The 13,640-nt window shown below is 49.1% G+C and overlaps 1 protein-coding gene across 1 annotated transcript in view; it reads right to left on the bottom strand.

Moving 5' to 3' along the window:
• LOC144110968 (phospholipid-transporting ATPase ABCA3-like) overlaps nt 1-13,302 on the bottom strand; it is a 47,675-nt gene extending 34,373 nt beyond the window's left edge. The window contains exons 1-5 of the mRNA XM_077644039.1: nt 13,168-13,302; nt 11,995-12,871; nt 10,741-11,036; nt 7,543-7,773; nt 4,762-5,055 (exon numbers count right to left, since the gene is read on the bottom strand). Coding sequence (XP_077500165.1) covers nt 4,762-5,055; nt 7,543-7,773; nt 10,741-11,036; nt 11,995-12,871; nt 13,168-13,302 — 1,833 coding nt within the window. The remainder of the gene's footprint in view (nt 1-4,761; nt 5,056-7,542; nt 7,774-10,740; nt 11,037-11,994; nt 12,872-13,167) is intronic.
• Nucleotides 13,303-13,640: the final 338 nt, after the last annotated feature.

Here is a 13,640-nt window from a genome sequence, read left to right as displayed (position 1 = left end):
CCGAACAGAAGAGACCCGAGCGCAGTCAGCGCTGTTGCTATACATCTTGTCGCCTGTCTTCTTCCTGCGCGCCAGGAGCGTATCGTTTCTCGGAAAAAGTCTTGCCCGCGTATTACGAAAGCGCTCTCCATCCAGACGTGTCGTTTGTTCACGGTTCGTCGACCGGCGGCGCACAGCTCATGAACAATGAGCGTCCGGCGACGAAGCCGCGCGGACCGAGACATCATCTCGCCGGCGTCGCCTGAACAATGATGATGCCTTGGCGAAATAAGTCCACTTTACGCAATAACACACTGGGGGAGCGTCGCTTCGACCTCCACATAAAGCTTAGTCATCCGAGTCATCTATAGGCACTTGTGGAATAGGAAAGCTGTTGTATATGATTACTTTCTTTTGTCTCCCCTAACGCATGAGCGGTTATCGTCAAAGCCATCAATCCAGATCCTGTATCTAGGCGGTTATTGTGCGTGCAGGAAGCTACTCCCTTTTGTTTCTCGTAATGCAGGGGTAGTAATCCGAGCCGTAAGTTCAGTTCATGCACATTGAGGAAAGGGACTACAAATATATACTTGTTTCTCTTTGCACACGACTAAACTTTACTATCTGTAGGGACAGCGGGAACATTGGGACGTAGAAAAACACAATGAACCCATTGCTGTGTTCTATGGGTGGAAGGTGATTTGTGCGTCTCTCTATGCCCCAGTGTTCAAGCTGGCCCCACGAATGGAATCGCACAAACTAGCCCGGAAGAATGTCATTAAGAGCTTTACTTGGAAGAGCATTTGCATGTTGACTCATTTAAGTCCCATTCAAGCCTTGAGCGCTATACTCGCAGCTAAAGGATAGGTTCGGTAGAGGATGGTAGAGGCGGACAGTGGTGGCTCTATCTGACGCAAATTCAGTTTACGAAACTGCTGTTCAAGGACAACAATTTTTTGCTCTCTCGAGTTTGCATCACCCCCGTCTGTAGTCTTTCATTCCTGAAGTTATTGCACGGCTCGCGTCAAAAGTGCACACTTGCTGTTATTTGAATGTGTACGTAACTGAGCGAGTAAGAAGACGGGACACAACAAAGGAACACATACGACATGTACAGAGCACAACTACCGTATCAGTTCAAAGATGAACACACTCGCCCAAACAAGAGTATTATTCGTTATCTGAATGGACTTACCTCATATCAGGCGTTGGAAGTTTACTGGTGGTATTTTGTGGCACGAATGTAGCGCCGAAACACTACCATGTGTACAGTTTAAGTCTCTTAATTATCATATGGTCGCCCGCTAGTGGCTTCTAATTTCATAAACATACTCCGCTTTCTTTAGGTGTGATGTTCACATCCAGAGCGCATTACAATACAGCCCAGATATATCGAACTCGAGGGTGATTGCCGAATAGTTCGATGCATCGATAATTCTATGTATACAATATTACACTAAGCTTATTTGTAAACCACGAAGCAAGACTACACTGCAAACACGCAAGTGACATGACACTAGGGGCGTGCTGGCTGCGCGCCGCTCACTAGTCATTGCTAGACCTAACTTGCTTTGCATCGAAGATTCAGCTTTCGATGCTTCGGCACTAGCCACTAAGCGGTGTAATCCCGTTACCAGCACACTATAAATACGATAATAGCTCATTAAAATAGAGGTACATTTGTTTTCCCCGACTCCTTCGGCAGCAAGCCTACCAAGCGAGAGCCGCCGCAGAGCTTTAGTAAAGTTTTCTTCACCGCATGGCAGAAGTGTGGTGCGGTAAATTAGTACAAAAGATCGAAGGCCACGTTCAAGCACACCCCGTGTTCACCTCGGCACGCGGCTTAGTGGAGCAAGCGCTGCCACCAAGTGCCCAAGGCAGCGCAGACGACTCACCTCCGCGTGCGAAAAGTGAACTAAGAGTGCTGTTAGGAGAAGCGCCACTCGAAGGAGCACGGCGTGCCGTTTGATTGCAAAAGCGGTGAAATAGGAGTTCGATATACCAGGTGACTTTCCTATACTTTTACGGAGCGTTTTCAAGGGGATAATATGTGTGTTCGATATATCAATAATTCGAAATATCTGGGTTCGATATATCCGCTGTCGACTGTATTTGCACCAGGGCCCTCATGGCAACGGCAACCTGTCGAGGCGTGTGTAAGTGTAAACTATGCAGTATTCGAAAAGAAATTGGTTTTTGAGGAAAGGAAATTGCGCAGTAATTGTCTCGGTAGACACCGGAACCGCGCCGTATGAGAAGAGATAAAGGAGGGAGTGAAAGAAGGGAAGAAAGGGGTGCCGTAGTCTCCGGAATAATTTCGACCACCTGGGGATCTTTAACGTGCACAGCACACGGGCGCCTTTTTGCGTCGGCTGCGTTTTTATGGAGGAAAAACGCTAAGGCGCCCGTGTGCTGTGCGATGTCAGTACACGTTAAAGATCCCCCAGGTGGTCGAACTTATTCCGGAGCCCTCCACTACGGCATCTCTTTCTTCCTTTCTTTCACTCTCTCCTTTATCCCTTCCCTTACGGCGCGGTTCACGTGTCCAAAGATATATGAGACAGATACTGCGCCATTTCCTTTCCCCCAAAACCAATTATTATTATTATTATTATTATTATTATTATTATTATTATTATTATTATTATTATTATTATTATTATTATTATTATTATTATTATTATTATTATTATTATTATTATTATTCGCCTCCATGGACACGCGGCCGCAGAGGGCGCAAGTCGGGAGACAACGAATGTAGGCGCATTCACGTTTAAGGGAAAGGGCACACGCATTACGCATGTCATTTCTCAGATCCTGTCTCGCGAGTAGCAGAAATTATTTTGGGTTCACATCACTTGTAAAGCACTTTTAATGATTAATAATAATAATAATTGGTTTTTTGGGGGAAAGGAAATTGCGCAGTATCTGTCTCATATATCAGACAGATACTTAACCGAACAGCTGTTCAAGACGGCTTAAAAAGTATGGACGCTATGTTTCCGGGTTCTGGTTTTCTGATATCAGTGCGCAGGCTCCTAAGAACGAAAGATCTGCCCTGCACTCTTATGAAAAACTTTAGTTCGTTTTTGGGAATAGGAAAGGCGCAGTAACTGTCTCACTTCTCGGCGGACACCTCAACTGCGCTGTGAGAGGGGATGAAAAAGAGGAGTAAGAGATAAAGAAGCGTCGTAGTGGAGGGCTCTGTGATAATCTCGATCACCTCGGGGTCTTTGAACATGCACCCGGGCGTCTTTTGCATATAAGACTGGCTGTAGCCGAGACTTTCGGTTTCCGCTCACTGTGACGTCAGTAGATTACTCTAAACTGCCACAATACACGTGCTCTAGCATCAGTGACGAATTCACCACTCCGGCATTTGATGCGAATCAAACTAGTCACAGGCCACGAGCGCTCGTTGCAAACGACGGAACAGCGGATGCGTTCACTGCTATGCGAGCACGCGTGGTGGATTATGGCGGTTTTGAGTACTCTTATGATGTCACAGCCAGTGGAAATTCAAACCGAAAGCCTTGGCTGAATACATCGTCAGCTCATCCAGCATTTTTACATAAGGCTCTTCTACACCCTGATTCTGCAATTCCTGCATGACTGTTTTTTTTTTTTGCATGAAGTTTCGACTGAGTTAAATGCCTTGTCGTAATCTATAAAGGCCATATATGGGGTTCATTATACTCTGCGCATTTCTCTGTCCCCTGATTGATAGTGTGATTATGGTCAATTGTCGAGTACACTTTACGAAAGCCTGCCTGATCATTGGGTTGATTGAAGTCTAAGGTTGTCCAGCGATATATGAGACAGATACTGCGCCATTTCCTTTCCCCCAAAACCAATTATTATTATTAAGTCTAAGGTTGTCCTCACTCTGTTAGCGATTACCTTAGTAAATGCCTTATAACCTATAGGCAACGGGCAATGAGCTGATCGGTCTAATTTTTCAAGTCCTTGACGCCTCCAGAAGACAGTGTATCTTAGGCATATTGGGTGATATCTCCCCCTGTTGAATCACGGCAATAAACAAAAAGAAACACCTCGGGCGATTACTGGCGTGTAAGCGTGTTATAGCATTTGATTAACATGCTAAACATGTTTAGTAGTGCCGTTTTTTATAATTTAACGTAGCAATGCCGCCCTTGCAATCGCATCGTAGCATCATGGCGCGAAGTATGCAGGGCGAGCAAGCAAAACAAAACAAACATGCGCAAACGTGACGAACAAAAACGCGGTGCCACAACTGGCGCAGCAGGAACTTGGCGAAGTACCGTGATCGCCGGAGGAGCCGTGACTGACATGCGACGCCGCCGTAAAACCGGGTGACGAGCAGCGAAGAGCCAACGGTGTAGAATTTCAACGACAACAGCAACAACAACAATAATAATAATAATAAAAAGGCGAAACGCTAGGGCACCCATGTGCTGTGCGATGTCAGTGCACGTTAGAGATCCCCAGGTGGTCGAAAGGATTACGGAGACCTCCACTACGGCGCCTTTTTCTTCCTTTCTTCTTTCACTCCATCCTTTATCCCTTCCCTTACGGCGCGGTTCAGGTGTCCGCCGATATGTGAGACAGATACTGCGCCATTTCCTTTCCCTAAAAACCAACCAACCAACCACCCTGTGCGAGGAAGTGCCAAGCAGCACAGGTAACCGGCCCAATATTGGAAATGGCTGGTTTCACTCTGGCCGTATGTGGACCGGTATTATCCAATATTAGCCCGATGAGTTGTGCTGCTGGGAGGTATGGGGCAGTGAGAGCGCGTACCCGCATCCCGGAGCACTTCTCGTCGGTGATCTTGGCCACGACGGAGGCGAAGGGCAGCAGGAAGCCGACGCCGAAGCGGAACACCAGCCTGCTGTAGGTGGTGTTGAACTCCTCGGGGTAGTAGGCCGGGTAGGGGAACCGCTGCAGCTGCACCTGCGTCTGCTCGTCGGCCGGCGACGCCTGTCCAAAGCGGTTCGCCGCGATCTGGTGCAGTAGGTGGCGCTCCAACGAGTACTGCAGCGGCAGCAGCGCGAACATCTCGGCCGAGGAGTACACCGGCTGTGGGCCCGGAAGCTGCGGGCAACGTCGTATACAGTCAACGTACTCACACTGCAGCCACTGACGATGAAGCGGTACCGCGCTCCCCGAGTACACCATCTCGCACCTTTTAATGCGACAGCACTGAAGCCTCACGGGGCCCAAATATGTTGTCGGTCATAAAATTCGTCGATTGGCTAAAAGGGGGTGACGTCACCAGACCGGAGCACTCCTGTTGGCTGGAGGAAAGTGACGTCATCAGAGGGAAGTATTCCCATTGGCTGGAGAGGTGTAACGTTACAAAGCGGGACCTCATGTCACCAGACAAGAAGTGACATCACTTCCGGTAAATGCATCAACAGCTGTTGGTGCTGTCTAATTGCCAACACATAATAGAATAAGGTGCCCCTGTGAACTTTTTGTTAAGACTGATGGCATACAGTATGCATTGCGCACGTTTCATAGCGTACCGCTCTTATGCGGATCAAATTTACGGCCTAGTAATGTGGCGATGTCGATCTTTTCACATCAAGTTAATCTAACCTACACCGTCCGTAATGAGCGCCTGTAGTACCATGAAACAAAAACATATGCAAGAGTGCTATGTGTAGGTTTAAGACCAGAGTGCCCATAAGTAAAAGAAGTGTTCCGGTTAACCAGTTTTTCGAATGTTTGTTGACGCATTGAGTATCTGCGTTTATCTATTTTCATGCAAACTTCGTGCCAAAAAACTTTCGGTACAAAAGAAAATGCGACAGCATTTGTATTTACCCCCCCCCCCCCCCAACAAATATTCCAATGGACCCCCATAAATCATGTATGTAGCCCGCCCCCACCAAAAAAATGCATTAAGGTGGATTAAGTTTATTAAGTGGTTAGATTAATATCGTAGTGATTAGTGGGTGGCTTAAACTGCAGGAGTGGGTCATGTTAGTATAAACCCATGTGATATTGTCACGGCTAAGCGAGTAATGCAACAAGTAAAAGGTACTAGAACATTCTATAGTCTTCAGATCTTCAAATTTGGCGGTGACGTCACGACTGTCTCGGCAAATCAAGGAATTTCGATACGGAGAAATCAGGTGTATTTGCAGGACGACAACCTAAATGCTATAACATTAGAGGACAACCTAAATGCTATCACATGAAAGGCTACTGCTGTCCGAACAGCTGTGTCCCACAATGACGGTATAGATGGCGCCTCACACTGTTCGTAAAACCACCTTTCTGCGCTTTAACATACCCTGCGACTCCGCCGGGGTTTCTAGCGCGCGGTTACTTAAGAGAGCTATCGCTGCTAAGTGCGAATAAAAACAAATATAAGCTCGGTAGTATTTATGCGCAAGCTTCGGGGCCACTTAAGCTCGCAGGAAGGGTCTATATCCTTTTTATGCCTCATGTCACACAGGAGTTTTGCTTCCAGAACTATCGGAGCTTCCAGAAATCCACTTGCCCCGCAGAGGAAGTTTCCGTAAAACAGGTAGCAGGCGACATCGATCGCTGTGCTGATTAGCTCCACTTTGATAGCTCGTCCGGATGCCAGATCCATGATCTGCGTTATTTTGGATCCGCGTTCGAACCCGACCGCGGCGGCTGCATTTTTATGGAGGCAGAACGCTAAGGCGCCCGTGTGCTGTGCGATGTCAGTGCACGTTAAAGATCCTCAGGTGATCGAAACATTCCGGAGCCCTCCACTACGGCACCTCTTCATTCCCTTCTTCTTTCACTCCCTCCTTTATCCCTTCTCTTACGGCGCGGTGCAGGTGTCCAACGATATATGAGACAGATACTGCGGCATTTTATTTCCCCCCAAAAACAGTTATTTTGGATACTACAGCGGTCCGATAAAGTACACTGAGCACAAATCGAGCAGAGTGGGACTAGCTCCAACACTTAGTCCTCATGACGAATGGCTATAGTCAGACCCTGTGGAAGCTGACTGAGCTGGTGATTCTTATGATATGGACGGCCGGGTCACAGAAATATATAGAAGCTGAATGCCTAGTCTTTCTGCAGATTGCGCTTGATTCTTATTCTGTGTACGGGTGGCAGAAATGTAGCAGTCACCTACCCGGCACAGCGAAAACTCCTTCGCCTTGGCGGCCCAAACTGTTGTTTTTGGGGAAAGTGTAGGGCCCGAGTATTGTGGAGTCAGAAGTGTAGTAGCCTTTCCTGCGCACTCCTGTCACCTCCTGGCAGGTGCAGCACACCTGTCCCGCTAGCAGTCGCGACGGGTGTGATGAAGCATACCTCAATAGAAGTCAATAGAAGTCTAACTTCAGCCCTGCAATCAACTTCTTATGCCTGCAGGACCAGTCGCGCCGCAACTGTAGTTTCTGCTTCGCAGGGTCATTGACTTAGATCCCTGCAACTCGTTTATTAACCTAGTCTTTTAAGTAGCTAAGGGTCGTAGTGAAGCAGTTACTCCCCAGGGACTGATCGCTGTGCCACTCAGTTCTTTCCAGCTTAAGAGTGAACAAGCGGCGTCCGTGCTATGGATGTAAGTACAGTGACATAGCGTACCGCCAGCTCCTGCCAGTAGTTCAGGTGGATATCGAAGCTGAGTCCCGGGATGCGGATTCGGTAGCGCACCACTTCGGGCAACATGTCGACGCGGCTCATGTCGCCCTCGAATACGACGCCCACCACGGGGTCTGTCAGGAGGTGGCCCTCGATCATCAGGTCCAGCTCGTCCGCGGTGGACACCGCTTCGGCCGCCGGAATGGACAGCTCCTCGCGGACCTTGCCCATCACCTGCGCCAAGACAGTGTCCGCAGCTCTTTGCCCAACCGCCGCGGTGGCTCAGTGGTTAGGGCGCTCGGATACTGATCCGGAGTTCCCGGGTTCGAACCCGACCACGGCGGCTGCGTTTTTATGGAGGCAAAACGCTAAGGCGCCCGTGTGCTGTGCGATGTCAGTGCACGTTAAAAGATCCCCAGGTGGTCGAAATTATTCCGGAGCCCTCCACTACGGCACCTCTTTCTTCCTTTGTTCTTTCAGTCCCTCCTTCATCACTTCCTTTACAGCGCGGTTCAGGTGTCCAACGATATATGAGACAGATACTGCGCCATTTCCTTTCCCCAAAAACCAATTATATATATGAAGCTAAATTCAGAGGTCGTGGTTTCGAATTCCACCGGCGTCATGTGGTGGTTTTTCTTCTGCTTTCTTGTCAGTTATCTTTAGGCGACAAAATTATTAGAGTATTGATCTCTCAATTATTCATACCAGAAATTAAAAAAAAAATGAACATCCCCTATGCACCTTGGATTCGGTGACTGTTGGCTTCCGTCATTGATGGTAGTGTGTTCTAGTGGTGGTGGTAGTGGTTTTATTAAAAATAATAGTAAAAAGGAAGGAAAAGATTTTCGCTAGCCCCGGCATCTGCCATCGATATTGAAGCACCTGTGCTGGGGCAGCGGAAATGAAGGATAGTAGGCAGAATGGAGAAATGAAATGAAAGAGGTGAGGGGACAGGAAGAGAGGATAGGGGGAGAAGTAATATGTACAAACTATTTACACAATAAGAAATGAGTCCAGGTTGTGCACGTGATTAGTTCATTTTAGAGCAATTAAATCACACGCGCACAGCACTGTGTTGGTTACAACTGGAGTGGGGCGTCCAGTTATTAATCGTTCAAGGTAGAACTCGCGGAGCGTTCGGTCACTGCGTGTAACTACCTGACGGAGAACAGACGGGACGTCAAGACCGTGTGTTCGAGGTATGCACGGAGGCTCACCAAAGTTCGCTCACGAGTGCGCGCACTGCCCTGCGGCCACAATAGCGTCTTGATGGAGTCTGGTAGTATGCCCTGCGCCCTATAGGCCGCGAGCATATCGCGACGAGCATCGGCAAACGCGGTACAGTGAAGGAGCAGGTGTTCTAGTGTTTCCACTGCACCGCATCCGTCACACACATCACTCGTCGCGATTCCGTGACGCACCCGTCGTTCCCCGGGCCACACGAAGCCAATGCGCGCGCGGAGGATCATTGCACGTTGTGACCGTGTAAGTGCGCGACAGCCGGTGACACTGTCGATGCGCTCACCTCCCGTGTTCTAGTAGCCCGAATGCAGGTTTTAGACAGACATAAAAACTTTATTGAGCAAGTGAGTTTTATGGCATTAGCCGCAGAGTCATGAAAGCCCAGCAAGACATCATGGACAGAAGAGGCACTCACTCTAAAGCTTCTGTTGCTAACTAGCTAAGGCTCACCTTGGCAATAACTATACTCTGCCTTAAAGGCAGACAAACGTGTCAGCTATCAGTTACGGCACGTTACTACGCCATTTTCTACTGCAACTACTGATGTTATTAACGGCTGGTATTATTATGCCTGCTATTACGGTTAATTATGCTTCATCTTCTGCTCCTGCTGCTACAAATATGAAGGCGACGCTGTTATCAGTATGCGCACAACAAATTTTTGGTTATGTTTTTTCTTCTTTGCATTGTTACATAAGACATTACTGTACATGGATCACCACGTGGTACTGCATGGCCTGCGACCGCGAAATGTTTTACAGCTTATATTTCTCTCACTCTATGTCGGTTTCAAAAGCCCAACGAAGGCTGTTGGTCAAATTTTAGTACAGGTCGCTTAAGGTATCGATAAACGGTAATACAATCGCTCTTTAGTCGTTTTAATTCATTGCTGCGCTAATGCTAGCCTCAAGAGTCAGAGTGACAACGTATATAGAAGCAATGATTATACCACACTTTTTCGTACCTCACGTAGCCTATACTGGTCTGACGTCATAACCAGCGTTCAGCTGTAGCAAACGCGAAATAGAAATAGCGTAATAGGAATAAATTCCGATTATAAATCATTTAGCGCACGCAGGCGAATACTTCCTAGTGATTAATGTATACTAAACACTCACGGATTATCACAAATAAGAAAGCACGACATATCAAAGTTTGATGACTATTCAAGTAAGCAAGACCTCCAAAATTCAGTTGCACCTCGCTATAACGAAGCTGAAGGGGCCTGGCGATCACTTCGTTATATCCGTAGCTTCGTTATAGCCAGCGTTGGCCAAGCTCCCAAAGGGGAATTTCATTCCATCGTTACATTCATTGTTTCGCTATAAACCGTTTCGTTATAACGAGGTTCGACTGAGTGTGACAACGAAATGCACCGATTTACACGATTGTAAGTCGACCTATTTTTCAAAATTTGAAAATCCGAAGTGGGGGGGGGGGTCGGTTTACAACCGAAACGAAAACGTCGCGCTATAAGTAAAGGCGAGACAAACGAGATATCGGGCATGCTACATAATAATAATAATAATAATAATAATAATAATAATAATAATAATAATAATAATAATAATAATAATAATAATAATAATAATAATGATAATAATAATAATAATTGGTTTTCGGGAAAGGAAATGGCGCAGTATCTGTCTCATATCGTTGGACACCTGAACCACGCCGTAAGGGAAGGGATAAACGAGGGAGTGAAAGAAAGGAAGAAAGAAGTGCCGTAGTGGAGGGCTCCGGAATAATTTCCCGGAAAGACATGCTACAGCGTGGTTGCATTTTTGCTGCGCGGCTCCATCGCATCGCTCTTGGTGCTGGCCTTGAGCTGCTGCTGTGTCAACGCGCAGAACCGGCATCCCCTCCCCGCGCATTGTCGTAAAGCGAAAAGCTCAGCCACGCCTCTGAAGGGAAACATTTGCCTCGCCCTGTGGTGAGCTGTGAGTTGACGCTCACCTTCTTGAGCAGTGGCACGTCGGGCGTGTAGAGTATCTTGGCAGCGGTGTGCTCCCACAGCTGGAGCGGCTGGACCCGAGGGAAGACCTGGGCCGGCTGCGGGTCCCCGAAGCGCACCTCCAGGCTGTTCTTGCCGATGCCGTACATGGCGATGACGGCGAATGCCAGCTCCAGCAGGGTCCACGCCAGGTGGCGCCGGATCTGGTTGATGTACACGTTCTTCCAGAGGATGATGTACATCTGTCGGATCGAGCTGCCCATATTCGGCACGGGAATGTAGAAGGTTGAATCGGCTCCTGCGTGCGTGGAAACAAACAAAAAATAAGACCATGGCGCGCCGAGGCGTCATAGCGGGTGCAAATGTGTCAGCGAAGCTTGCTGGTTTATAGTGCTATTTAAGGACGCAGGTCTGTATTCGACTGTTCAAGATAGATGGCGTCTCCGTAAGCGTAGTTTGACGCAGTCGCAAACTTCCTGCTGTGCAATCCAGCGATAGGCGTGGAGAGAGGGGGGGGGTCTGGTGACGTAATGCAGGTAGGCTCCTAAATGTACGCACACTTCATTCCAGAAGGCGGCGAAAAATATCCCTTTGTGGGCAGTATAATATATACACTGTAAACACGAATTACCATACCCGCTGCGGTGGCTCAGTGGTTAGGCGCTTGGCTACTGATCCGGAGTACCCGGGTTCGAACCCGACCGCGGCGGCAGCGTTTCGATGGAGGCGAAACGCCAAGGTGCCCGTGTGCTGCGCGATGTCAGTGCACGTCAAAGATCCCCGGGTGGTCGAAATTATTCCGGAGCTCTGCACTACGGAACCTCTTTCTTCCTTTCTTCTTTTAGTCCCTCCTTTATGCCTTCCCTTACGGCGCGGTTCAGGTGTCCGCCGAGATGCGAGACAGATACTGCGTCATATCCTTATCCCCCCCCCCCAAAGAAAAACAATTTTTCGTATAAGGGAGTAAACAGTCCTTTAGCGCATTTCCGTATAGGACAGGGTGTGTTTCCCAATTCCTGGGAGTGATCTAAAGGACTGTTTAGTCCCTTTTTCGCTCCATATGGAGCAATTCACGTTTACAGTGTGGAGGATTGGGAAAAGGGTGACCACAGAGTCGAAGTGAACACGGACGTCCACTGTTCTTATGATCAGCATGTGAACGCGGGGGGTTTGTTACGACAGATTACTCGGATCAACCTGCAACGGGGAGCCATATCTACAGCAACAGACCGTATAGGCGTGTAAAAACAACTCACGAGATGCCGAAGTCTCCTGGTCCTTGCAGTCTGAAACCTTCAGACCCGGGTTAGTGGCCCCCTCCTCAGCTTGCGGGTTTTTCTTGGGCCGCGACCTCTTCCACTTCCTGATTTTGAGGCGGATCTCTTTCTTGAGGCTGACCTTTCCTTCGGCTTTCTCTTTGTCGGCAGTGCCACCTTTCCTCGAATCACGCGCTTGCTTCTTGTCCTCTGCTTGTTTTGTGGACTTCGGTTGAGGCGAATCAGCAGCTGCACTAACTGTTGCAGGGGAACTTCCAGCGGGCTCGGATCCTGGCGCCGGGAAGACGACGTCCGCTTTTGTTTCCACACGAAGGCAGGAGAGCGAAAAAGGTGTTGTTGACTCAGGCGAATATTCGGCGTGTGTCGACGCTAAGCCTGGAATCAAGGGAGGCGCCTCGATTGAATGTACCGCTGGCTGTGGCGGAACAAGATAGGGTACAAACTCTTCGTCACGGGCTGCTGCCGATGGGGAGACTAGCGCTGTTTCTGGCGCTCGTGCCAGAGATACTGTGGAGATCTGCAGCTCGGGTTCTACGGCCGATACTGTCTTGGCTGTGGCGGACACCACGGCTGCAGTTGCTTGTGCTGTCGACGCGGGAAGACTTTTCGGAGCGCCGACGCGTTTCTTTGAAACGCGAGGCACCCTTATTTGCCAGGTGTCCTTGCGTTTGTCCGGACCAGCAGCCGGTTGCTGCCCATCTGGAAGATCGTTGGTCTTCTCCGTGTCACGGGGAAGATGAAGATCGGGAACGTGAATGCGAGGTAGCCCTGGTTCGAGGAGTGCCCCTAGCTCCGAAGCGACGACAGCTGCGGTGTCTGGAATGTCTCCGCCGATCTTGGGTGCTTCTGGTGGTGGCTAGACATGGCGGCAGGAACAGATTCAGGTGATGTAAGTCTCGAAAGTAAGGTCGTTCAGGAGGGTGTTCCACCTTTCAGCCTTCTAGAACCGACGTGCTCCAAGCGCTCTGTCCATTCGATGCTCAGCCGAGGGGTCCGCAGAGAATTTCCAGGATCTTGGACTGAAAGCCCCCTTAAGCCTTTCGTAAGCAGGTAGTACTTACGCTTTCCGCTGCTCGGTGCCGTAAGCGACGTGCATCGCACACATCCGACACCCGGTCAGAAATCTTGCTCGTCGGCGGGACCTGCTAGTACCAGGAGCAGGGAGACTCCGCAGGGCCTTGTCTCGTGGTTCTCTTGAGGACGTCGGGGCCCGCGCAGGAGTGTTTCGGATGACCCAGATCCCGTCGTGGAGGGAATAGTGTTGACCCTGTCCCAGGCGCTGCGCATACGCCGCGAGCTTGCGTTCGGCGGCGCCTTCTCGTGGAGTGGCTCGCGACTCGAGCCACGAACTAAATGATGATGATGTCCTCAGACTGAATGGCAGCCACGAGCTAGCCGCCGTGGTTCCTCTTCTACATCCTCCTCTTCTCGTTTCAACGGCATGAAGTGGCTCTGCGGCGAGATTTAGAGAGCAGAGCGATGTTCCATAATGCATGTTTCAAGTCTCATTGAACTAAAATAGCTAGCTACACGTATAGTCTGTATGTATAGCAGTTGGGAGACGCAGGTGGCTGATGGTGCGCATGTTCATGTAGCGGGGACATTTTATTCGTAATGCAAAACAG

Source organism: Amblyomma americanum, chromosome 11 (genome assembly GCF_052857255.1).
Source record: "Amblyomma americanum isolate KBUSLIRL-KWMA chromosome 11, ASM5285725v1, whole genome shotgun sequence".
Taxonomy (NCBI): domain Eukaryota; kingdom Metazoa; phylum Arthropoda; class Arachnida; order Ixodida; family Ixodidae; genus Amblyomma; species Amblyomma americanum.
This window is presented reverse-complemented; position numbering and strand designations above follow the sequence as displayed.